Source organism: Quercus lobata, chromosome 10, assembly GCF_001633185.2.
Source record: "Quercus lobata isolate SW786 chromosome 10, ValleyOak3.0 Primary Assembly, whole genome shotgun sequence".
NCBI lineage: Eukaryota > Viridiplantae > Streptophyta > Magnoliopsida > Fagales > Fagaceae > Quercus > Quercus lobata.
The window spans coordinates 10,358,610-10,386,484 of NC_044913.1; the positions used below are offsets into that span (position 1 = coordinate 10,358,610).

At 37.7% G+C, this 27,875-nt stretch overlaps 1 protein-coding gene across 1 annotated transcript; it reads right to left on the bottom strand.

The window, feature by feature from the left end:
• Positions 1-2,406: 2,406 nt before the first annotated feature.
• Positions 2,407-27,875, bottom strand: LOC115964321 (G-type lectin S-receptor-like serine/threonine-protein kinase RKS1). Its single transcript, XM_031083656.1, has 9 exons — positions 26,582-27,875; positions 20,079-20,097; positions 13,391-13,404; positions 7,209-7,233; positions 5,281-5,452; positions 4,865-5,075; positions 4,335-4,572; positions 2,769-2,923; positions 2,407-2,693 (listed from the first exon to the last, which is right to left on the bottom strand). The coding sequence occupies exons 1-9, from the start codon at positions 27,873-27,875 to the stop codon at positions 2,407-2,409; spliced, it is 2,415 nt and encodes an 804-aa protein (XP_030939516.1).

Sequence of the window (27,875 nt, forward strand, 5' to 3'; positions counted from 1 at the left end):
CTAGGACTCTCCTCTATGTGTTGGACTGAACTTTTTACTTTAGCCCACAAATTTAGTAGCAACCCTCAATTGTACTTGGTATGAAGGGAGGTATTACCTATGTGATTGATAGGAAGTGTTTAGCTATTCCTAACTGTGACTTGGATGATTTTTATGTTCTGAATGCTTTTGTTGTACTTTTTTCTTTGCATTTGTAGTTCTTTTTCAGTTGCAGTTGGTTTATTTAATCTGTTTTATTCTATTAATGTTTCCTGAATGATGGCTAAAAATTGGATTTTATTGTTTTTAGATAAGTATTTGGCATTTTGTTATCTGGGTTATTTGGAATTGTGGATCTTTATCTGTGTAAGACTCTTAATACGATAGCACGATGAGAAAAGCCAGGTATTTACCAGTCCTCTCCTTTATTCTATATTGTTTCTTGCGTATTTATTGGTAATATGTTTCTAGAAAGAATTTGAAATTGGAATGTGATTGCATATTTAAGTTTCTTTGTTATCTCAAACTTGGTTTTATGTTTGGTTTAATTGTTTAGTTTAAATTACTATAATCTCAAATATGGATGGGAATTCTACATGATAAAATGACAGAAGTACGTATTATTTTTAAAATAGCAAATTTACAAATTTGATATTTCACTTCTATATGTTGTAATAGATTTCTCAACCTATTCTATTGACAGGTTTACATCAGTGGTATTTCAAATGAATGTGACAACAACTTATCAAGTGAACAAGATGGTGATTCTACAAAGTTTCAAAAAGTTTATGTTGAAAGCAATGTACAACTTATACGAGCATTTGTAATCAAGGAAAATAAAAGGAGTTATTTAGTGACTACTGTGAAGCAACAAAGGAAGAAAATACAAATAATACTTTAAAGTTGTCTTTCAATTTATTTCAAATATTAATTAAGTAGTTCTTTAAATTTGTGTTTTATATATTTATTGGATAATTGAGGATGTTAAGGATTGGAATATTAATTTTAATTTTAATTTAAGTTTGATTTATATTTTTCATTATGTAATTTAATGTTTCATATCAAGGATAGAAAATTTTGAGGCTGGAATCTTAATATACAATCAAAGAGGAAGAGACAAATAATTGTTAACATCTATATACACAATAGCTTTCCCGTGCATCGCACGGGTTAGCGACTAGTTATAAATAAGTAGGTTCTCGTGCGTTGCATGGGTTTCCAACTAGTTGTATTATATATTGCAGGTTAATTTTAATTTAACAGTTTTATTATAATCATGATAGAATAACCGTCTTTTTTGGATTGTGCAATTGCAAACTGCAAGCCTATTGATATGCTCCCTTATGGCTACTATGTAACTTTTTAAATTTTATTCATTTATTCTGAAACCGGCAAATGTTTAACTTAAAAAAAACACCTAAACAACATTAGCAAATAAATTTGAACAACAATATAGTAAATTTGAACATTTTTTTTGGAAAACTAATGAAGCTATCCACACAAAACATACACATATAATTGTTGGCGTATTAATTTTCAAAAAGTACTTGATAGTAAATTAAGTAGCTGAAAAAGTCCTATAAAAAATGTAGCTAAAAAAGTCCTATAAAAGAAAGTAGCTAAAAAAGATGGAAGTGATTTCATCACAAGTTCTAGACTATACCATTTTGTGTAGTAATATAAATTATCTTCTTTCTCTTTTTCTATTTTTTTTTTTTTTTGTTGGCAATAATTTTACATTATCTTTATATATTAAAAGAAAATAGAAAGTTAGTTATTACTTTTTTGACTTTCAATTAAGAGGATTCAAAAAGTTAGTTCTTACTTTTTATTTATTTATTTTTAAATTTTTCAGAAATATCCTTAATTAACTTATCATTATTCCTTAAATATAAGAAATGATGTTAAAACTGTAAATTGACAAAAGTTAAAAACAACATTTAGATCCCACAAACTCCAAATCCATAAATATTCATTCAGTTTCTTCTTCTTCATTCTTTCATCCTATTTCTAACTGACACTATTTTTTTTCATACTCACTGTTTCATATATTGTATTCTTCACAATGGTTAGACATTTTCCTGTCAAAATTGGTAAGCCTTTGAACATGATTTATATAGGTCTTTCTCAATTTAATTATATTGTGTATCGTACTTTTTCAACTACATATATTGTGAATTGAAAACTCTATAACTTTTTGTGATGCGTGAACTATATTAAAGGTGTAATAGAAAATTTGGTTATGAATGGAAAATTATGACATTAAACAAAAAAAAGGAGCCTCATTGTATGCGCGAAGCGCATGTGATGAGGCTAGTACGTATTATATTCATACAAGAAAAAATAATAGTGTAAAGAAATCTTAAAGAAGTCAATCCTACATCAATGGAAAAAACACTAGCGCATTGCTCCATATAGTCTAGGGTTTTAGCGACCATCAATTTCAGAAATTGATACTTCATTTATAGAAGTTAACATGTCTCTATTATTGTTAGTACTTGTCGAAATAAATGCTGGTTGTTTTGGAGAAGGAAGAGGTGTGTCATTACCCAACATGAAAACAATTGTTAACATGGTTGGCCGATCTCTTGCATGTTCTTGCACGCATAAAAGCCCAATTTGAATGCATCTCAAAACTTCATTAGCAGGGTATGTCTCACCTAGTGATGCATCCACAATTTCCATGGCTTTTCCTTCTCCCCATAGGTCCCAAACTTGCGAACAACATATTCATCATATTAGGCTAAATAATATAAGTCTAATTTTGTAGTCATTGTCTGCACATGTACTTACATGTTCAATCAAATATGGGGAGAGACCATCATGGTAACAAGTACCATTCTTTTTACCAACAATTATCTCTAATAGTAACACTCCGAAGCTATATACATCAGACTTTATTGAAAATACTCCTTGCATTGCATACTCTGGTGACATATAGCCACTGTCGGAGAACAATGAAAAGGAAACCCATTAAGCCTTGCACATTATTTAAAGGAAAAAAAAAAGAAAAAAAAAAATCAAAGATGGCCCTTGGGGCACTAACAAAGCATATAATATTAGAAGTAACACAAGATGAAAAATGGCGTAAAGATATCTCATGATGGTATTTTGCAATTGCAGTTTGGGAAATTTGGAAGTTAACAAGGATCAAGGAGATGGTGTTAGTGTCTGTTTGGAAACAATTTATTTAGCTGAAACTGAAAACTTTTTGCTAAAAGTATTGTAGATAAAGTTAAAAGGTATTTGAAATAGTACAGTGAGACTCATGAATAGTATCAAAAAGTGTAATGAGACCCATGAATAGTAACAAAAATAAATTGAATAGTAAAAAAAAGCTGACTTTTTAAGCATTGCCAAACACACACTTAATCTGCAATCGAAGTTAAAGAGAAAAATTAGCAAGCCAATATATCTAAAAGATAATGTCCCTTCTTTCTAAAAAAAAAAAAAAAAAAAAAAAAAAAAAAAAAAAAACAGAAGATAATGTCCCTTGTTTAAGGCTAATTTGTTAATCAAGTACGTATTTAGTGGAGGAGTTATTGGTGTTAATTTGTTGTGAAATGTTGTGAACATAGTATTTTTCTTCAATTTTAGTACATTCTATGGTAATTCTCAGAGAAATCTGTGGCGAATTGGGGTCCAGCGAAAATTAAAAAGACAATGTCTATCTTTAGTGGCAGCTAAAATGTTAAAAATTTGGAAAGCAACAGTTCTCTTGATTTCCTTAATACTTCTTTCTCTTATTAGCATTTTAATTGACTTAGGAATCTTATTTGAATTTGAATTCTTAACTAAGATTAGATTGATTTCCTTTCCATGTTTATTTTTATCATTATTATCATTCTTATGCTCCAAGATTGCAGTAGGTGGACTTTTATTATAAAATGGTGTGCACTCATTCGCATTAGTTCATCCAAAGTTCCTTACCTTATGCACGAATTATTGAATAAGCCATCTTCCTATCAAGGTTAAGGAGTCAACTGAGCATCTCAGAAGCGGGACCTTGGAAAAAATAGAATCTTTTATATTATACCTTTGAAAATCTCTAGATTTTCATCAAGAGTTGCTATAGCACTCTTTTATTTCCTTCTCTTGGTCTTGATCATGGCTTGACAACCCATAGATCAGAGTAGAGTCGTATATTGACTCTTGTTTCACAATTCATTACGTTGCATCTTTATGCCATAACTGTAGGCTTAACTAGCTAGCCCCGTGTCAAAAAAGAATAATAAAGATATTCTTGAAATATTTTTTAGAAAGACCTGAAATTTTTAATCTTCTTTAGATATGAAATGGTAGTCAAGTAATTGGATAGAAAATATAAATATATCTTTGTTTTCTAGCTCACTTACTATGTTCCAACAACGCGATTTGTATTCACTTCAATTTGGTCACCTCCAACAATTCTAGCCATACCAAAATCTGATATTTTTGGATTCAAAGTATTGTCGAGTAGAATATTGCTGGCCTTTAAATCTCTATGAATAATTCTTAATCTTGAGTCTTGATGAAGATATAATATCCCTCGAGCAATTCCACAAATAATCTCAAATCGCTTTCCCCAATCTAAACATAACCTTTTTGTTTCATCTGAATAAAGGGATTTGGATTAGATTGAATTCATGCTTAATTACATGCTTATATATATATATATATATATATATATATATCAACTATTAGGAATTGATATGTTTGTAACTGGAGGACCACTTTCTAGTGATGATGAGCAAATTTTATGCAAAAGGAGGACATACCAAAAATGAAAGAGTCTAAGCTTTTATTAGGCAAGTACATATCTCAACTATTAGGAATTGATATGTTTGTAATTGGAAGACCACTTTCTAGTGATGATGAGTGAATTTTATGTGAAAAGAGAACATACCAAAAATAAAAGAGTCTAAGCTTTTATTAGGCAAGTACTCATAGACTAACATCTTCTCTTCTCCTTGAATGCAACAACCTAAGATTCTCACGAGGTTCCTATGTTGGAGTTTAGCAATAAGTGCAACTTCATTTTTGAACTCTTCCACTCCTTGTCCTGAGTATTTTGATAGTCTTTTTACTGCTATTTCCATTCTGTTTTGCAGCAAACCCTGAAAATAAAGCCCAAATTTCATGTTGTCATAGTGCATAATTGTTGTGAGAAATTCAACTTAGTGAATTATTTGGGCAAGCCCAATTTCACCTAACAAATTCATGATCAATGAATGCCTTTAAACATTTAGGATGGAATTTATGATGCATTAACACACTTGAAATAAGATTAAGCCATTTTTGGGATTTTTTTTAAGAGACTACCTTATAAACCGAGCCAAAACCACCTTTGCCAAGCTCGTTAGCAGCAGAGAAGTTATCTGTGGCTGCAATGATGGTCCTTAGGTCAAATACTGGAAAACTTGAATTTCTTTTAGATCCATCAAATTCTCTTCTACTTGGAGAGTCTTCGAAGTTACTGGAGTCAGAGCTTTGCCTCTTCCCTGTCATAAAACAAGGAACATATGAAGTTAACATATTTGTCCACTAATGAATTCCCCCGCAAAAGCCCCTTTTAACAAAATTGAGAAAATACACTAAGGTATTGTTCGGTTGGAAAGAATTTTGATTCTTGAGTTTAAACTTTTGGCATGCTTGGAATTTTATAAAGGAAATATTTAGGACCTACACCCTTTACCTCCTGGTAGTTCTTCTCCCTTCTTTACTCACACTCCTTCTCTCTCTATTTCCTCTCTTTTTCCCAGTTTTTTCCAACCAACCTCTACTTGTTTGCCTTCCCTCTCCTTATATAGTCTCTCCTTAGTGGGGTTCTAATCATTATTTTTTCACCAATTTTCATGCATTTCCACTTTTGCCAAAATCCCAAAAAACCATCATGCCTTCAGAGGATTCTCTTGAAACTTGTTCTAGACGCCAAATATTGTTTGGTAGAGAGCTCCCCAAAGGCACTAACAACTCTTGGCAAATGACTTTAGTTTAATAATTTCTTCATCGATTTCCCACCACCTCATCAGTTGGTAGTGGGCCGAACACTATGGGATTCCCCCGAATGATAATTTCTAAGTCCTAATACACGTATCGTCAGGTTAGGCATACTCCAACCGGGTTTAAGGTCCACTTCCATCTTATAGGTTGGCTTTGGCTACTTAGGCCGATCTTGAGCCTTAGTTAAGTGGGCTAGTACTGATTCTATAGGCACCCCCCACAATAGACCCCCATGATCCTATTTTCATGAAGTGGGGATAGGATTGGGGATTCTTGGCTCGATGCTCGTCTAAGCTTTTCAAAAAAGATGGTTGTACCTCGGGAAGAAAAAACGTCGCTCTATTAATACAGCAGACATGAGAGCTTGCTCTTTATGAACGTGTGGTAGCATTTGGTACATCGAACGGTCGAGATGATCTGACGCTTCGATTACCGAGGCACGCGTGAGTAGAAACAACGGTAAGTATTGATTAGTTGTTTGTAGTTACATTAAATGACATTTTTCCCTACAGATATTGTCATCCTTCTTGTTTATAACTTTCTTTAGTTTCTTTCAAATTCATAATCCCTCTTATTCTTTTTTCTCGAGCCTTTAAATCTCTCCTGAGACCACCCCTATCATCAAGAAGTTACTCAGTAAGTCTTCTTTCTCCTGTTTCTTTCATTCTTGATCTTCCATAGTTATCTTAATAGGAAAAGATGGGTTTTTTGTACCTTTTAAACACAAATTCAGACATAGAATCCTTCAAGACTAGGTTTAATATCCCTCATTATGTGAATATATCATATTGTCACAAAGGAGATATAAAAGACCAAAGATTGCCTCATGTGGTCTTTTTTCCTTTAATGTCAATACTAGAGGGTGGGGTTAGATTTCTAGTGGATCCCTTTTTACTTAGAACTCTCAATTTTTACGGGCTTAGCCCTGACCAATGTCTACCCAACTTTTATAGGGTAGTAAACTATGTGGGGCGTCTTAATCGATTGTATGGCCTAAACCTTACATATCATGACATGAACTTCCTTTATGCTATTTGGGGAAGCCTAAGGAATGAGTATTACCTTCAAATCCAAAATACCATGGTTAGGTTGATATCTTGTCTCCGCGACTCTAATAGGAACTCCGCGGGGGAGTTCATGAGAATGAGCGGGAACTGGCTCAACAGAGAACTCACTTGTTCGACCTTTCCCCGCTAGATAGGTCGGTACCCTCTTTTCCGATTCTTTAGTATGACCCTACAATGTGCATTTTTACTTTAAGTTTTCTTTTATCTTCTTCTTCTTCTTCTTTTTTTTTTTTTTTTTTTTTTTTTTTTTTTTTTTTTTTTTTTTTTTTTTTTTTTGTACTTTTAATCTGTTACTATTGCCATATATTTTTGTTAACTTTATTCGTTGTTTCTCATTGTAGACTCTAAAAGGTTCCAACCTGACTTGAGTGTTATACGAGCTCGGGAGTTGAACTTTGTCTTGTGCTCCAAAATTTTTGTGCACTACGACGGGCAATTGAGAGCCTCTCACTTGATTCTGGTTTGCATGCCTTCGTACACTAGCTACCAAGACTCTTTGGGAGCTTTAATAGTCAGAAGCCCCCTTTTGTCCTATCTTGACGTTTGGTTGCCAGAATTTCTACCGCACGGGCTTACTAGTGGTGAAGCTAGACACCAAGGGCCCAGAATAGTCCGGGAAAGCTCACTTGAACCGATTTGTGATGATTCAGGTGACACAGTTTTTCACAGTCATGTGGTACATATTCCGATTGAAGCCCTTACTGCAGACGCTCTAGTTCCCACTAATATGACCGCAGGGATGGTTCAACAGTGCAATTTGGCTCTCGAACGTTGGTTCCTAGGAGCATAGTTGGTTGGGGGACATGTTTCCCCTCAACCAACTCCTTAGCAAGCCAAACCCCCCCTACGCCACATCAACGTAGGAAGTGGAAGAGGGTAGCCAACGACCCTACTACTAAGTCTGGTATCCCTCCTGCCAACCAAGCCTCCACTACTACTATGGGTGCTGCAGTGACTCCATAGTCTGAGGAAACCCCCCAAGGGGTTAGGCCCATTGGTCTACTTGCTATGATTGGATCTAATGTGGTTTCCACTTCTTTAACCTCCACTTCTGGATGGGAGTGCAACTTTCAACTGGGAGACAAAGTTCTACTCACTGACTCCTATGTTTGGACTTGGAGGAATGGCCTTGGGGGACAAGTCTCCAATAGCCTTGGTAAGGCTTTACTGTTGCCTGTCGACCTCGACCATTACACGGACTGTTGGGACAAAGATATCGTCTTGAAGCTGAAGTAGCACACTATAGCCATGAATATACCTACTCCCAATTGTTATCTTATTATTATTCTTATTATATCTTTACATTCTCCAATTTTATAAGTGTTAATACTCGGATCACACTGACTTCCCCTATCATCTTTATTACCGTCCTAGGCTGCCTAATTGACCCATGTTGTGTAGGGTCGGTTAAAGGAAATGATGGAGGAAGCCGACAAGGAGAAGGCTCTGAAGCAAGTTGCCTAGGCTAGCTTGAACAAGAAAACCCTAGTGCTGAACATGGCAGAACGAAGGGCAACCACCTTGGAAAAGGCTCGAGAGTTAGCTGAGCAGAAGGCTAAGGACTTGCAGGGGAAGCTTGGCGAGGCCGAAGTCAAACTTGCCAAAGTTTTGAGCATTGTCTCTGCTCGTGACAAAGAACTTACCAACTTAAAAGAGACAATGAAGAATTGTGAGCAAGTCTTTTATAACATGGGATTCAAGGATGCTAAAAACTCGACGGGGGCAGTCGTCTTTCAGGCTCAGAAATTTGGGTTTGCGGAAGGATGGATGGCAGTGGTGAATGCGATCAGTCTCCTTGACACCTCCCCTTTTAGAGATGCCATCAAATTCCCTTGCCCAATGAACCGCCCATAGAAGTCCAAGCTGATGATCAATCCAAGGACGCTGATGAAGAAGCGGGGGGGGGGGGGGGACAACCCCGACATAAGGGAGTTGTCCTAACAAATTGATTCTCATGTGGTGGTGATTGATGAGGAGAACCCGACAACTGCCACTCCCACTAAGACGCGAGGTGCTCCCTAATCAACCCTTGGTTCAGTCCCTTCAATTGCTCGTGAAGTTCCCATAACCACCTGACTTGTTGAACCATTTTGTACTTATTCTTTCTTATTTCTTTTAGGGCTAGTCAAACTTTTTTGTATCTATCCAAGTGATATTTTATTCATGCATTAAACTTTATTTAGTTTATTTAATATTGAATGTTTGAATTTCTTTAGTTAAATTGTTTGCTTATTGCTCCATTTTATTTCTATATAACATTCAATCTGCTCTTCACATTGTTGTAATGCTCCAATTAGAGCGTGATTGCATGGCCAAACCTTTTTCATACATATGATTTATTATTTTTAAGTGGAGTCATAATATCACACTTCAAAAAATCCCAAGTGTGAATGATTGGTAACACATATGCAACATTTTTCCGTTCCATGCCTGATAGGTTGATTTATTATAGTCCCTTGGACTATAGGTTCACATAATGAGCTATTTCAATTAAGGCCCTCCTTATTAAGATAGTCTTTGTTTCTAGGGAAAAGTTTGTTAAATTGTTTTTTTACTAGTCAGTGAATAGGTTTAGATCAAGGCAGGGTTTTTATTCTCATAATATTTTGTTAAGGTTTTCACCTGGTTGGTGATTGGAGTCAGACTGAGGACAGGTTTTAGTCCTTAGGAAAATTCATTAAGGTTTCCACTTGGTTGGTGATCAGAATTAGGCTGAGGCCAGGTTTCTGTCCTTAGGAGAATTTATTAAGGTTTCCACTTGGTCGGTGACCGGAGTCAGGTCGAGGCCAGGTTTTTGCCCTTAGGAGAATATACTAAGGTTTCCTCCTGGTCTTTGACTATAGTCAAGCTGAGGCCAGGTTTTGGTCCTTAGGAGAATCTATTAAGGTTTCCACCTGGTTGGTGACCAGAGTCAGGCCAAGGCTAGGTTTCTGTCCTTAGAAAAATTCATTAAATTGTTTAACAACTCAAAATGTAATAACTGATTTCTTTTCACATTCTCTATTCAAGCTCATTTACAACCTCAAACATATCTTACAACTTCCTTTCTACACTTACGGGTAATACTTTTTCAGATTACAAATGTTCCCTGGTCGAGGTAAAGGTCTTTTTTTCATATCCTCCAAGTAATAAGTCCCTGTTTCAGCTATGGCTGTCACCCGGTAGTGCCCTTCCTAATTCGGGGCGAGCTTCCCTACACTTTGATCTTTTATATTCCCTACCGCTTTCCGCAAAACAAGGTCTCCTGCTACAAATTCCCTAGGCTTTACATTCCTGTTATACCCTCGGATCAACTTCTGCTGATAATCAGCAAGCTGGACGGATACCATGTCTCGTCTTTCCTCCAAGGAGTCTAAATTCCCGACCATTCAAGTGTCATTATCGCTTTGTGAGAAGTCTACAACTCTTATGCTTGACAAGTTGATCTCAATTGGTATTACCGCCTCTGCTTCATTCGTCATGGAGAAGGAAGTCTCACTCGTCGACCTCCTCGGTGTGGTTTGATAGGCCCACAAAACGTTCGGCAATTCCTCGGCCCAATTTCCTTTTGCCCTTTTCAGCCTTTTCTTCAAACCATTCACTATTGTCTTATTCGTTGCTTTTGCCTATCCATTGCTCTGGGGATAAGCTGGTGACGAATTCCTGTTAATTATTCCTAGATTACTACAGTACTCTCGAAAGGCTTTACTGTCAAATTGCAGTCCATTATCCAAAATTAGCACCTGGGGTACCCCGAACCTTGTGACGATGTTTTTCCACACAAATTTTTTCACATCCACATCCCTAATGTTTGCCAAAGCTTCGGCTTCCACCCATTTTGTGACATAATCGGTAGCAACCAACACAAATCTCTTGTTTCTCGTCGCCTGAGGGAATGGCCCAATTATATCTAGACCCCATTGTGCGAAGGGCCAAGAGCTAGTGACCGGGTTCAGATTTCCTCTCGGTTGATGAATGATTGGGGCATGTCTTTGGCATTGGTTACGTTTTTTAACATAGTCGGCCGCGTCCTACTACATACTTGGCCACCAAAATCCTTGAGTCATAGCTTGGTGAGATAGAGACCTTCCTTCTGAATGTCCACCATATATCCCTTCATGCAGCTCGATTAGAAGTTCAGTGACTTTTTTTGGACGGAGGCATAATAAATAAGGACCTCCAAATGAACGTCAATATAACTTTTTGTCCTTGAAAAGATAGAAATGAGCCGACGTTCTCCATACTTTCTCTAAGTCTTTCTCTAAGTCGGCAAAGATCCATCAGATAAGAAAGAAATATAAGGATCCATCCAGCTTGGTTCAAGCACCGTAGTTGAGGCTACAATCACAAGATGCTTTATACTCGATTGCTCCAATAACTCTATAGAGATCATTCGGGGAATACATTCATCTGATGATGAAGCCAAAGTAGCCAATGAATCAACATGACTATTTTGACTTCTTGGTATCTTGACCATACTTACTTTTTGAAAAGTTGCTTGTAGGGCCCCGAACAACTTCAAGTACTGCTGCATACGAGCATCCTTTGCCTCAAAGCTCCCCTCAATTTTACTTACCACCAATTTTAAGTTGGAGAATACCTCAACTTCCTCGGCACTAAGCTTCTGAACCGCCTTGAGATCGGCAATGAGAGCTTCATACTCAACTTCATTGTTTGAAGCACAGAAACCTAATCTTAGTGATTTTTCCAATCATAACCACTCGGGAGATATCATTACAACCCTGATCCTAGATCCTCTTATATTAGACGCACTGTCCATATACATTCGTCATTTCTTAACCATAACCTGGCATATCCCAACGGGAACTCCTGGTTCGGGGGTGAATTCGGCTACAAAGTCTACTAACACTTGACCCTTTAATAGAATTCCTCAGCCTGTACCGTATGTCAAACGTCCCAAGTCTTGTTCCCCATTTAGCTATCCTTCTAGTGAAATCTGACCTTCTCAAAAGTGATTGTAGGGGGTACTCGGTTAGCACCCATACCATATGGGCTTGAAAATAATGTGGTAGCTTCCTTGTAGCATGCACCAACGCTAATGCCATTTTTTCTAACAAAAAATACCGAGTTTCTACATCCACCAATGTTTTGTTGAGATAATACACTGGTCTTTGGATCCCCTCTTGATGTCTTAGCAATACTAAGCTTACCACATGGTTGGCAACTGCTAAGTACGTATACAAATCTTCTTCGGGCTTAGGTCGAGATAAAACATGTGGGCTAGCCAAATAAGGCTTTAGGTCTCTGAATGCTATATCACATTCCTCCGTCTATTGAAAACCCTTCCTTTTCTACAACAACTGACACCTATTCGTTGACCTTGAAATGAACCTATTCAAGGCGGCAATCATCCTAGTGAGTTTTTGCACTTTTTTAGGGTTAGTGGGCGGTTTGAGCTGTTGAATTGCCGTAATTTGATCGGGATTGTCTATTCCCCGCGTAGTTATCATGTAACCCAAAAACTTACTTGACCCTACGCCGAAGGCACATTTGTTTGCATTTAGGCGTAACTTATGTTGCCTCAATATTTCGAAAACTTCTACCAGATTAGGAACGTGCTCTTCATTTCTTCTACTCTTTACCACCATGTCGTCAATGTAAACTTCTACTATTTCACCGATCTGCTCCTTGAACATTCGAGTAACCATTTGTTGGTACATAGCCCTTGCATTCTTTAACCTAAAAGGCATCACTGTGTAATGGTAATTACCCTCGAGCGTAATGAAAGAGGTTTTCTCTTGATCCTCAGGTGCTAAAGCAATCTGATGATAACCTTGAAAGGCATCTAAAAAGCTCATTCTCTGGTGTCTGACTGTAGCATTTACCAATTGATCTATCTTAAGTACAGGGAATGGGTCCTTCGAGCATGCTTGGTTGAGATCAGTAAAATCAACACAAACTCTCCATTTCCCAATTTTCTTCTTCACCACCACTATATTATATAACCACTCGGGGAAAAAAACCTTCTTGATGTCCCTCGCTTGCTTTAATCTCTTCACTTCCTCCTTTACTGCTTCCACATGTGGTTTTGCCGATCTCTTTGGTTTCTGTTTTTTTAGTGTGACTAGAGGATCTACATTCAACCGATGTGTAATGAAAGTCAGGTCCACCCTGGGTACTTCGTACAAATTCCATGCAAACACATCCAAATTTTGTATTAATGACAGAAGAACTTCTACCCGATCTTCTACTTGTAGACTTTTCCCTATTCGAAAGTACCTGTCAGTATAAGGCAATATTCGCACTTGAACTAATTCCTTCGCATTGTCTACCCTTGATAGGCCTTCGGTGCCCCGTAATTACTATAACTGCTTTGTTTCAACTTGCTCTTTTTGCTTAATCGCATGATTTATCGCGGTCACCAAGCACTGTCTTGCTACCTTTTGGTTGGCTTAGACCATAACAACCCCATCTTTAAGGGAATTTGATCTTTTGGTGCAATGTAGAGGGCACTACCCCTATAGCATGAATCCAAGGCCGTCCCAAAATCGCAGTGTATGGTGAAAAGGCATTAACCACTATGAAATTTACCTCAACTTCCTTTCCCTTGGTTACTATCGAGAGTTTTATCTGCCCCTTGGGCATTACTACTTTCTCATCAAATCCCACTAGTGGTGTGTCATACTTACTCAAATCCTTTGGTTTCAACCTTAGCCCTTTATATAGACTGGGGTACATGATCTCAGCCCCACTCCCTTAATCTATCATAACTCTCTTCATTAAGAATCCACCAATCCGCGAAGTCACCACTAAGGCATCATCATGTGGCTGGGATGTTCCTTCCAAATTTGTTTCACCAAAAATGATCAGGACCAAAGTCCTCCTAAGCTTCTTCTCAGGTCGATCTGTGATCTTTGCCTCAAGTGGGGTCACTACACTTAATATGCCCCTCTGATGGCTCACACTTACTCCAATGGAAGTTGCATGAAGGACCTCAATAATTCCTAGGGGTGAGGGAAGTAGTTACTTCGGCTTCCTGAGCCCTAGCCTGCACTTATCCCTTCTTGGCCGACTAGAAATTCCTTCGAATGCCCTTTACAAGCTGCTTTAAGTGGTCTTTCAACACATGACACTGCTCGGTAGTATGACCTCTCTCTCTATCGTAAGTACAATACAAGCTCTGATTCCTTCTAGTTGGGTCCCTACCAATCTTCCTCGGCCATTGAAAGTAAGGTTCATTCTTGATGTACTTGAGGATCTTATAGACTGAATCCTTAAACGTCACATTAACTCCCTCGGTTTGCTGCGTCAAGTCCATACTTAGAACCCTTGGCTTACTCCTAGTTCTCTGCTGAAACCTCTTGGGATGATAATCTTTGTTGTATTGTGAAGAGGCCGGGCCTTTGCCTTTGCCCTATAGCTTGTCCTCTTCTAATTTCTTATACTCCTCTCCTTCTCATAAGCTGGTGCATTTTCTCAAGGGGACGCATAGTTAGAGAATCCCTCAGTTCCGACTTCTAAAGGAGCTCAAGCTAGAAGGTATTGGCGGCTACTTGCTCATTCCCCTCTCCTATCTCGTTATATAACTCGCAGTACCTATTTGCATAAGATCGGAAGGTTTCCCCAGTCCTCATCCTCATGGACAACAATGCATTGATCAGTTGAGGAACCTTGTTGCACGTTATGAATCGTGCCCCGAATGCCTGCATCAACTCCTAGAAATTTGTGAATAGAGCCTTTTTTTAAACCATTAAACCACCTCTTTGTCGTTGGCCCGAGGCTGGACGGGAACACATTGCACCTCAAACCATTGTTCAGGGAATAAAGTGACATCATTTGAATGTAGTGACTTACATGCTCCATTGATCAATTTTTTTGTCATAAATGGTAAATGGAGGGCGGGTGAAATGCCTTGGCATTTTGGTAAGCTCTATTTCATCAGAAAAGGGTGAACGGGCAGCTCTCCTCAACACCCGGCTCATGGTGTCCAACGCGGCATTATGATGCCCATGCCTATCACGATTGGGGGATTCATGACGACGCCCTATGGTTTCGTGAGATCTGTCCCTCGATCGATGTGAGTCGCCACCACGAGATGACTCTACCCCTGTGTAATTGGGGTCATCAAATGAGTCCTCATGGTCCCCCTTACAGCATTGGCCTCTTAACTTAATCTTCAGGTCCTTAACTTGCTTTCATTAATTCTTTAGCTCTCGTTCCCAATCATTGTGACGAGATTGCTTGGGGATATAAGACACATTTCATTCCCTTTGCGAAGACTCCTCATTAGAATCATGTCTAGTATGATACCCTTCTTGCATGTGCTGCTGTTCCCTTCTACGCTCCCTTTCTAACCTCCTACGACCCCTTGATGAAGCCCTTGAATGATTTCCTCCAACTGAGCCTTCATCAGCTCACGGACCCTCCATATTTGGACGATATCAAGCTAGCTTGAAGCCTCTAGTTGAGCAGGATCCCCACAGATGGCGCCCATTGGGCCCTCAATTTATTTATTAGTGGGTTTCCTAACAATCCTACGGGAACGGCTTCAAACACAAACTAGATAGTCCAATTTGTATTTTTTTTTTTGTAAATTTTTGGACCTACACCCCTTAACCTCTGGTAGTTCTTCTCCCTTCTTTACTAACACTCCCTTTCTCTCTGTTTCCTCTCTTTTTCCCAATTTTTTCCAACCAACCTCTACTTGTCTGCCTTCCCTCTCCTCATATAGTCTCTCTTTAGTGGGGTTCTAATTATTATTGTTTCACTAATTTTCATGCATTTCCACTTTCGCTAGAATCCCAATAAACCATTATGCCTTTTGAGGATTCTCTTGAAACTTGTTCTAGATGCCAAATAGCATTCGGTAGCGAGCTTCCCAAAGGCACTAACAACTCTCGGCAATCGACTTTAGTTTAATAATTTCTTCATCGATTTCCCACCACTTCATCAGTCGGTAGTGGGCCGAACACTATGGGATTCCCTTGAATGATAATTTCTAAGTCCCAACACACGTATTGTCAGGCTGGGCTCACTCTAACTGGGTTTGAGGTCTACTTCCATCTTATGGGCTGGCTTTGGCTACTCAGGCCGATCTTGGGCTTTAGTTAAGTGGGCTAGTACTGATTCTTTGGGCCCAAACCCTCCATATCTATAAATTAATTTTAATTATAAATTTCATTTTAATAGAGTTGTACATTTATTTTTGATTTTTTTTTTCACAAAAAATAATGTTTTTTAACAATTGAAATATTATATGCCAAGAAAATCAAACAGATAAATATATATAGTACATAGAATTACGGACGTGGATGGTGGACAACCTCTATATATAAAGAAACAAAGAAATTAAAAGAAAATTTTTATATATTTTTTAAAAAAGTAATGGATAAGTATGTAGTACTTTGTTTTTTCTCAAAAAAAAAAAAAAAAAAAAAAAACTTTTTTTTAATACACAAGTATGTAGTACTTGGGCCCGTGATTACTTCTTCTTTTCATTTTTTATAAAACCTACGCTACCTCAAGTCCCCAACCTACAGGCCCACCCCAATTTGTAAATCAATCAATGACAGAATAGCTATACAATAAAGCAAGTTCCAAGTAAAGATAAAAGCCTAAAAGGACCTAATTCTTAGGTATTCTTGAAGTTTAGAGAATAATGTTTCATTCTCTCACATTTATGGTAGGATTTATTTATTAAATTCATAGTGGAGTTCACCATTAATGTAAGATGAGAGAATACTATTTTTTTTGTTGTTGTTGAGAATACTAAGTATTTTTTAATACACACACGGGAAGAGAGGTGAAAGTTTTTAAAGAAACTTACTTTGGTGTATATCCAAAAAGGTCTGAGAATACTATTTCTTTGTACTCTAGAAATACCTTCTCCCTTCTTCCCGTGCGTGTGTGTTAAAAGAAAAATACTTAGTATTCTAAAAAGAAAAAAGAAAAAAAAGAAATACCTAAATTTTTTCCCTAAAACACAATGAGAAAGTAAAGCAAGAAACAAAGGTTTTAGAGTAGTTCCAAACTGGAAGAAGCGGACTCAATTCCCTGAAGAAGAAAATCTGAAGCCCATCGAAGAAACTTTACGAAAATCACTTTCCAGTAACATTTTTTTTTTTTTTTTTTTTTTTTTTTTTTTTTTTTGAGGTTTGAGATTAAATGTTTTGTGTTTTGATTTTTGTTTTATTTTATTAAGAGATAGATTTTTCAGCTTATATGTGTGGGAGATTAATGAGTGCTATATTCTACAGATTTTGTTTCCCAGTTTTTCATTGATAATGGAAATTACTATACATTTTAGTGATGACTAATTTTTGGGGTTCTATTGGTTAAAATTTAGGAGCCTTAACAGGTTGTCTCACTTGCCTATTGCATTTAGACACCTAGACTATATACCCATCCAAATTTTGTTTTCTTACCCTTTTATTTTATTTTATTTTTTAATTTTCCAACCAAATATAGATTTATTCCTAGTAGATTATTAATTCATTATTTGTGAAATATTATGATTCCGGCGAGCAGGTTTAGCAAATTGGCTTCAACAAGCAAACTGATACTGTATAATATATATATATATATATAGCTTTTTTAGTTATTTATTTATTTATTTATTATTTTTTTATAAAGAAATTATATAATGTGAGAGACCATGAGATTCGTTCATATGGCACACTTTACTAAATCTCATGTGAGAGACCATGAGGTTCGTTCATATGGCACTTTACTAGAGTAATTTCTTATTTAGCCTTTTACCTAGCCTCTTTTGCACTCTTTTCCCCCTCCCCCCAAAAAAAAAGAAAAAAAGAAAAAAAAGAAAGAAAAGAAAAGAGGTTAAGGTCGTGTGAGTCTTATTTAAATTAGTTTTGGTGAAAGATTGGCCTTCATAAAGTCGAAGCCCATTAAGCTTTTAAAAGTTAAAACAAACTGATTTTTTTATGGAGACACACTAGCCTAAAGCACAGGCGCAGTAGAACATACAGAGGATACAAGTTGTCTTTAAAAACGCTGGATGTGTTCAACATATTTCACAATATGGAGAAATTAAAAATTATTTTCCATGGGTCAGAAGCACCATTGAAGCATATTCTATTATTCTTATGATCTTTGTCTGGAAATTGTATAGCCAAGCCAGGGGAACATGAGCTCTAGGGGAACCTCTCGGGGTCTCTCTTCGGAGGAAGAAGCTGAACTGACCAGGAGTAACAAAAAAGTTAAAGACATTCATCATGCAAATTTTATGGAAGAGAATGCTAACATAGAGAAGGAGTTTTCGTGGGGAAAGGGTCATGCAAATCATCAGTTATCTTTTAAAGATAAACTGGTGGGTGAGCTTCCAAGGGCATATCGAAGAGCTTTTGATCTTATGCACCAGATGGAAGTGTCTCCTGAGGTTGAACTTGACACCTCCGGCCTTAGGAAGGGACTTGCTGCAGTGAGTTTAACCGAAAAGTTGAAGCAAAAAATCAGGGCCCCGTGGGCAAGAGCGTTGTTTGTTAAGGTTTATGGGAGAACGGTGGGATTTAATTTCTTACAACAAAAAATCTCTGCCTTATGGAAACCGAGGGGAAGACTTGACTGCGTGGATCTGAGTAAGGATTTTTTTTCTAGTCAAATTTTCGGTGATGGAAGACTATGATTTAGTGCTAGATAAAGGTCCTTGGTTCATTGGAGAGCACTTCCTCTCTATAAGGCCTTGGGCTCCAAATTTCAGACCATGCTCTGCCGATGTATCCTCTATTGTAGTTTGGGTAAGACTCAATGAACTCCCTATTGAATACTACCATGTGGAAGCATTGAAGGAGATTGGCAACACCATTGGGAAGGTCCTGAGGATTGACACTCATACTGCTTTGGAAGCGAGGGGTCGTTATGGTCGAATATGTGTGCAGATAGATGTGGAGAAGTAACTAATCACTGCTCTACTTATCGGGAATTTCGAACAGCCTGTTATATATGAAGGAATCCATAAATTGTGTTTTTCCTGTGGTAGGATTGGACACCAGAAGGAAGTTTGCCCTCATACTATTTGGCCAGTTCAACCACCAGCAAGGGAGGAAGAGGAGGGAGTGGATAAGGTTCAGGGAAGCCCACGCGAAAGGCATGATGCTGAGTCAGCTAAGGCTAGTACAAATGAGGACAACAACTACGGACCTTGGATGGTTGTGACACGTAAAAGAAATGGGTACAAACCCATTAGGTACAACACCTCTGGTATGAGCCGTTATCTTGAGGAAGGACAAAATCCCATTGGCCCCACCTTTCAGAAAAATGACACCAATAAGGACCGTGTGAATGATACCAATAGAAAGAATAGTAATAGGCCCCAATGGGTCAAGACTGATGATAAGAGGATTCCAAATATCTTGAATCCAAACCAACAAGAAGTGAGCCCAACTTTCTTGGGCCTTAACCCCGCAGGCTTTAATGCTTCTAGCTTCATCCCAAAATCATTAAGTCCGAAACAAGCTCCTAAGGGTAAAAAGGTCCTCGCCAAAGGTAGGGTAGCCTTTAATATCTCTTAGATTGTTGTAGAGTCTAATCACCATAAATCTGCTTCTTTTACTCCAACAAACCACTGTGCTTCATCGTCTTCGATGGGTGTCGAGATCGGCAATCACTTTGTGGGTCTTGTCGTGGAAGTGTTACAAGTGGTGAGGGTAGTGGTAAGGATAACAAAGTAGCGGCTATGGAGGTAGTCCAGTTCAGTGCTCAATGTAGCTCGGAGTGCCGTCCCACAGTGATAAGAAGAGATCGCGAGGTTGGGTTCGCTGATGCTCGTTGATCTTGCGAGAAAAGTGAGTCCGACTCCTTGGGGGCGAGCTCGAAGGTACTAATTGAAGATGGTGATGGTGAGATTAACAAATTGGGAAGTACTATACTTAATCCCACCAAACCCAATGTGATGCATTATGACCCCCTAGAAGAAGTAGTGGGTGAGAAGGGTGATAGAGGTTTAGGCAAATGTTCTCTTGGTTCTTCAATCCAGACTGGAGACGACTGTGATGGGTCTTCTACTTTGCCAGCTATTTCTAATGCCAGGGAGGGACAAGGTAAGGAAGTGAAGGAGGAGGACAGGATGGAGTTTGATGGTCGAGGTGAATATACCTCTGCTTGTTGATTTGTGCTTGTTCTAATTCATATTGTTACCCATGAATATTATCGTATGGAATAGTAGGGGTTCTTTGAAACCCAATTTTTAGAAATATGTTACTGAACTTGCTCATAACCACAACCCTGCAATTATGGTGGTAATGGAAACAAAAATAGGTGGTGATCGAGTGAAAGCGATTATCGATAGATTGCCATTTGATAGGACAATTCATTCTGATACTATTGGCTATGTTGGGGGTTTATGGTTGCTGTGGAATTCAGAGAGAGTGGAGGTGTCGTTGATTTTGAAGACTGAGTAAGAAATTCATGTCACAGTTAAGGTATGTGCCTCTGACTTTTCTTGGATTTTTTCTGCGGTGTATGCTAGTTCTAGATTTGAGGAAAGGTCCGTCCTATGGAATAATCTGTTTGCTTTAGCTGAGCTTCATAGTATGGCATGGGTTATTGTGGGGGATTTTAACAAACCTTTGGTGGAGGAAGATAAGTTTGGTGGTAGAGCTATTAGTATGAATAGATCTTTGCAATTCAAAGATTGTCTTGATAAATGCAACATGGTTGAGTTGGGGTTCTTGGGGCCGAGGTTCACCAGGTCTAATGGAGGAGAACTTTCTACACTAATTTAGGAGAGAATTGACAGGTTTTTTGTAAACCTTGATTGGTATTCAAACTTTTCAGAGGCAAAAGTTACCCACCTCACCCCTTGCCACTCTGATCATTGCCTTGTGCTTCTAGAAACTGCACAGCATTACCAGCTTCAACTTCTTAGGTTAAGTTGCTGGTTGTCTAATCCATCTTTTCCTATAGTGGTCTCGTCTGCTTGGAATCAAGCTCATTCCCTTCAGGGGGCCACAAACAACTTTGTTACTGAAGTGAAGTAGTGGAATAAAGATCATTTTGGTAATGTTTTCAGCAAGAAGAGGAGGATTGTGGCTCGGCTTAATGGAATTCAAAAGGCTATTTCCTCAAGACCTTCATCTAATCTGTTGGAGTTAGAGAAGCAACTTCAAAGAGAGCTGGAGATTATTTTAGACCTGGAAAGGGACATTTGGGCTCTTAAGTCTAGAGTTAATTGGATGATTCAAGGAGATAGGAACACCTCCTTCTATCATGTGTCCACTATGGTCAGAAGAAGCAGGAATCGAATTTCGGCCATCAAGAATAGTGTAGGGGAGTGGCTGTATGACGAGAGAGATGTTATGGAGCATATTAGAGGGGGTTTTGAGGGCCTTTTCTACTCTTTACTAGCATTGTCAGAGAGAAATCCCCTGCTTTTGGCTCAGGGGCAGGCCTATCTCTCGGAGGATGATTGTGAATCCCTTTGTGTTGAGGTCATGGAGGAGGAAATAAAATATGCTCTTTGGTCGATGAAGCCTTTTAAAGCGTTGGGTCCTGATGGGCTTCATGCATGTTTTTACCAGTGCTTTTGGCTAGTGGTTGGGAAATCTCTAGTTGAGGAAATTAAAGGGATTTTCTCTAGGAAAAAAAATCCCATATTATCTTAATAGAACCCTTATTACCCTTATTCCTAAGATACAAGGCCCGAAAATGTTGGACAATTATCGCCTAATTAGTCTGTGTAATACTGTTTATAAAGTCATCACAAAGGTTATAGTGGCTCAAATTAGACCTTTCTTAGATAAGCTTGTCTCCCCTTTTCAATCTGCGTTTGTTCCAAGAAGAAAGGGTATTGATAATGCGATTATAGTTCAGGAAATTGTTCACTCCATTAGCAAAGCCAAAGGTAAAGAGGGATTCATGGCCATAAAGATAGATCTTGAAAAAGCTTATAACAAGCTAGAGTGGGGATTCATTAGGGAGAGGCTTCATAGTTTCAAGTTCCCTATGGACCTGGTGGAGATCATCATGAGTTGTATTTCCACAGTCTCAACCTCTATTTTATTTAATGGGGGTATGTTGGAGCCTATTAACCCTTCTAGAGGTATTAGATAAGGAGATCCTCTGTCCCCTTACATATTCATTTTGTGTATGGAATTTCTAGGCCAACTTATTGAGGGGAAATGCAGTGAGAAATTATGGAATCCAGTTAAAGCATCCAGGAGTGGTCCAAGCTTCTCTCATCTTTTCTTCGCAGATGATTTGGTGCTTTTTGCTAAAGCCAATCAAGCAAATTGCATTTCCATCCGTGTGGTGCTTGATACCTTTTGTAAAAAATCCAATGTTATTAATTTCGTTCCTTTCTGCCGGAATGGCCGAAAAATTTTGTACCTCTATTCAAACCCGGAATGACACACCCCTTTGTTCCACCTCGGATAAAATTTCGGCCTATTCTGGTGTGTTTCGGGCATTTCGGTTCGTTTCGGTGAAATCTGGCCGATATTCAAGATTCGGCCGGTACATGTTCAATCGCTTAAGATGAACCTCATTGCCATTTGGCCGATATTCAAGATTCGGCTGGTACATGTTCAATTGCTCAAGATGAGCCTCATTGCCTCAATGAAAAAAAAAAAAAAAGAAAAAGAAGAAGAAGAAGAAGAAGAAGAAGAAGAAGAAAATGAAGATGACGATGAAGATGAGAACAAAAATTAAAAGATGAGATTAGTGTCAACAAATTTACAGAGTAGCAGACTTGAAGAGAAATCCTTGGAGATGAACAATGCTGAGAGAGTGAGGAGATAAGACTTAAGAGAGACAGAAGGTTAAGTGAGAGTTAGAACTTTTGAATGGAAGAGTATAGAGAGAACTTAAAAGACATTTTGAATATACGGTTGTGATGAGGTTTGGAACATGGGAATATTGGGATCGGTGATAGATGGGACTTAAAGAGAAAGATGAAAGTAGGGGAAGAGAAGACCAAAGACACGTGTGACAAAGAAGAAAGAAAAGTTAAAAAATGAATCAAAAGATATGAAGATATGCAGTTAGTGGTGGGATCGATTGAGAGAAAATGAATGAATAGGGAAAACTGAAAATTAAAACATTATTTTATATAATTAAATTAACTAAATATTGAGGTTTAAGACTTAAGAGTTAAGACTAAATATTTTGTATTATTTGATATTTAGTTATTGACTTGTAAATCTTCTTATTGTGTGAATTGTGATGTTAAATTGATGTTTAAGATTTAAGAGTTAAGACTAAATGATTAGTATTATTTGATATTTAGTTATTTATTTATTAGAATTGACAATTTTATGTTCTACAAGAATATATATAAATTATTTTTTAGGTACCCTGAAACACACTGAAACGGTACATCGAAATTGACCGATATCGAAATATTCCATTCCACTGGACAAACCGAAATGGAGTCCGAAATGGTATTCATAACATTGGAAAAATCTGGGCAGACTATTAGTGAGTCCAAGTCAAGGGTGTTTTTTTTCACCAAATGTTGATATGGAGAGCAGGGAGGATATGTGCGGTCTTCTTGGGTTTAGAGCGACTTCTTCTATTGGGAAATATTTAGGTATTCCTATTACTCAACACGGGCAATCCAATCAAGATTTTAACTTTATCTTGGATAGAATGAAGCAAAAGCTTTCGGGGTGGAAAGCAAATCTTTTGTCTATGGCAGTTAGAATAGTTCTTATCCAATCTTCCTTGTCTAGAATCCCCAATTACTCCATGTAGTGTGCTTACCTCCCAAGTAAAGTGTTGGAAGGCATAGACAGGATCAGTAAGAATTTCTTGTGGGGATCAATAGAGGCCTCTAAAAAGATGCATTGGGTGGGTTGGCAGAAGGTGACAAGGCCTAGGAAGGAGGGTTGTTTGGGATTACAATCTACAAAGGGAAGGAATACCTCTTTGTTGGCAAAACTTAACTAGAGGTTCCATTCTTAAAAGAAACCTTATGGGCCAAACTTCTTAGGAACAAATATTGCACTTGTCGGAGAACAAACTCGGCCAACAGTGACAAACTTCCTTGCTCCCGAGTGTGGAAAGGTATGAGGAAAGGTCAGGAGGATTTTAATGCCGGAACAAAATGGGTGATTGGGAGTGACAACAATCTTAGGTTCTAGATGGATAATTGGTCTCCTCAAGGTCTTATCAGAGATTTAGTGCAACGTCCTTTGAACAAGGAGGAAGGTAACATGAAATTGACGGAAGTGATATCAGCAAATGGGTGGAATTGGTCGAAAATTTATTTTGATCTTCCTCTGAGTATAAAGCTGGGAATTCAGGCTACTCCCTACGCCATTGCTGCTAGGAGTGAGGATAGAATGGCGTGGGCAGCAAATACCCATGGGAATTTTGATCTAAAAAGCATGTATAGATTGGCAACTTCGGGGAATATCAACCACGAATTAAGGGGGCATTGGATATGGAGAATAAAAATCCTTCCACGAATTCAATTCTTTGTTTGGAAATGCTTTCATAATAGCATTGGTGTTAAAGATTGTTTAGCATCAAGAGGAATCAGTTTTGACCCTTTTTGGCCTCGGTGTCGCGATGAACCTGAAACTATTATTCATTTACTTCGAGATTGCAGGGGCAGTAAGGGTCTTTGGAAGCAGCTTGGCATCTTTGAGGCAGATAGGAATTTTTTTCACTTGTGATCTTTATACTTGGTTGACAGTGAATCCAAGGAATGATCAATGTTTCTGCCCTATCAAATCTCCCTGGAACATAGTCTTCCTTTTTGCCATTTGGATGATATGGAAGCAAAGGAACAAAGTAATTCCAAAATAGTAATCCCAACCCAAACTTGGCAGACCATATAATTAGTCAAGCCAGTGACTTCTTCTAGTGTGCCGTGGATTGGAAGAAATCCAGCAGTTTTGCAATGAAGAATATTGGATGGGAGAGGCCAAGAAGTGATTGGAGAAAGCTAAACATGGATGGGTCATCCCTAGGCAACCTGGGCTTATCTGGTGAAGGAGGTGTGATCAGAGATGAATCCGGTAATTGGGTGGTAGGCTTTTCAAGAAGGACTGGTGTTACTTCGAGCTTTGAAGCGAAGTTATGGGCATTAAGGGATGGCCTAACCATCTGTGTGAACAAAAATTTCCAAGCCGTTGAAGTAGAGCTAGATGCAAAAGCCATAATAAATGTTCTGCAAAATCCCACTTAGACAAATCCAATTATTTCTCCCCTTCTGAATGACTGTAAACAACTGGCAATTCAGATTCCGTAGATTCGGTTCAGCCATTTTTACCAAGAAGCCAATAGATGCGCTGACTCTCTCGCAAGAAATGGTGTGAAACAAGATGAAGTGTTTTGCATTTTTGAGTACCCTCCTGTGGAGTTACTCCCTGCTTTTAATCATGACCTATTTGGGTTATTTATAAGTAGGCGTTGTCCTATTGGCTTTTTGCTGGTGTAGTTTCTTTATTTTTTTTTTCTTCCATTTACCAAAAAAAAAAAAAAAAAAAAAACTTCAAAATATGATCCCAAGTTGAGAAATAAAATATATTTTAATAGAAATATTTTAATATTTCAAAATATATGCATATTTCAGGGAAAAATACGTAAATATCATATTAAAATTCCATTAAAAGGATATTTCATTTAATGGACTATTATCATACTCTAATAACATAAACATGACATCATAAAAATTCTATTATATTTCCATAAGCCAACCAAATATTAAAATGATATTATAAATATCTTATGCTAACTCCAAAGCATTATTTACTCAAAAAAAAAAAAAAAAAAAACTCCAAAACATTAAATAAACAAAAACTATAATTAAGCAAACAAACAACTTATTATACTACATAATAAACATCAATAATATGGAATGGATTAAAATTCTTTTATATATCTTGTGTGCAATTGCCTCCAGATTAAAAAGTCAGCTTATTTTTGCTACTATTCATGAACTCCACTACACTTTTTGGTATTATTCATGGGTCCCACTGTACTATTTCAGCTAACTTTTACTTTTATTTACAGTACTTTCAGCAAAAAGTTTTCAGTTTCAACAAAATATGCGAATTCTAAACAAACCCCCTATGTTGTTCTTTTGTCCTTAATTACTCTTTACTTTAAGTGAAAAAATGTAATCAACATTTATGTGCAATTTTAAATTTTCTCTTTTCATGATGAATTCGTTACTTTTATTTAACAAAAACCTCTTCATGTTATCACGACATTGCTTCATGTCATTACTTCAACCTATTTTGAATATTTTATATAATTTTTTCACATGGCAGTTTATAATCGTATCACACGGGCCCTTTTCTAGTCTATAATAAGTGTAGTATCACTCTTATAATTCACATGCACATGTTGATTAATTAACCAATTGCACATACCTTTTCTTTTCCTCTTTATTAAACAATGCGCAAAGAGGAAAATTAGTAATGAAGTAACAACCAGAGCCAGTATCATAATTGCCTGCCTCCTCTTGTTGGCAAAGAATCCCTTGAAATGATCTGGAAACAGCAAGAAAATTTCTCCATTTATGCAACAAGAGTGGTGCACAATTATGAAATCACATATTAAAAAAAATAAGAGTGATATTGTTGTGTGCATGTATGGTATAAAAAAAAATTGCCTCAAATAATTTGTCTCAGTAAATTGTCAAGTACCTAACTCAAATGCATCAACACGTACATACAAATTTTGGCCCCCATCCAACACTCTTGTATCCATCAATTCACCATACCATCTCAAGCAACCAACATCCTCTTTCACATCTACTCCTCCATACGCCGTGCAAGAACAATTCTCCAAGCATTTTTGCTCACACTCCTTCAAACTCATCTTCTCATCGACTCGTGCAAATGAACTATCCGGAAGCTTCACATTTTCCACCTTCACAAACTCTTCACCACTCTTGCAAATGGATGCCCTCCCATGCTTCTTCACACACCCACTCGTCGCATTTCTCGCAGACCATTCACTTGGTGATCTTGGTTCAAACCCAGGTAGACAAGTGCATTCAAATTCAGTACCATTTTGAACTTGACACTTACCAAATGCACCACACTTCCCATAATTGTCACACCGGTCCAATGGAACTGTCCCAAGAATGTTCCATTCTTGATATGAATTTTCACTCACAGAGCTTTGAATTGATCCAGATCCATTCACCACTAATCTTGAGAATAATGATACGCCTGGGTAACGTAAACCCCAAATTGTAGAAGTCTCATGCTGGTTATTAAATAAATTGAAATTCATGACCGAATCATTACTTGACGATGTTGGTAATCCACTCCATCCAATACCATTCCAATGACCAGAACGCCACCACAAAATATTACCTTCATACAAAAACAACTCTGGGGAGGAGCTATTGGTATTGAGAATGAAGGAGCAATTGCCAATTCCTGGATCATCTTTGGACTTCCAAGATCTTAGAATTCGATTTAGACCGTTCATTCGATCTAACCCAAGTTTCATGCCTGGAAGAAATGTATCAGTTGGATTGTCAAAGCTTTCCCATAGCACCTCACTTGTTTCATTAATCAACAACTTTAGATTTCCTGAATGAAAGAGCCGAGCAAGAGTAGTATTGTTGTTTGATTTTGTGACAATATTTGTGGACCAAATGGGTTGTTTTTGGTCCTCGCCATAGAGCACTAGGTTTCCATGAAGATTAATTGAGAAAACCCCGGAATTATCATTGATAGGATTGTCTCTGTTTGCAACCCATACCACGGGTTGTTCAGGAGCTTTATAAAACCAAATGCCAACATAGCGGTTGGTGGACTCTCCGGGACTAAAGAAACCAAGTGCAAAGGTTTCTCCGTTAGAGACTAAAAGGTCACCATCTCTGATGGGATTGCTGATGGTTAAGATGTCTTGTAAAGTGTCAAACTGGGGAATAAGGAATACAAGCAATGTGTGTAGAAGGAGAAACCCCTTCGTAAAGTACAT

Coding starts and splice junctions, on each gene's coding strand:
- LOC115964321 (XM_031083656.1), bottom strand. CDS start 27,875: ATGTACTTTACGAAGGGGTTTCTCCTTCTACACACATTGCTTGTATTC. Junction 5,453..7,208: donor AGAAAACTTAAAGTAAAAAT/GCACATTGTAGG, acceptor GACAGGGAAGAG/GCAAAGCTCTGACTCCAGTA. Junction 2,924..4,334: donor AATCGCGTTGTTGGAACATA/GTAAGTGAGCTA, acceptor GTTCTCCGACAG/TGGCTATATGTCACCAGAGT.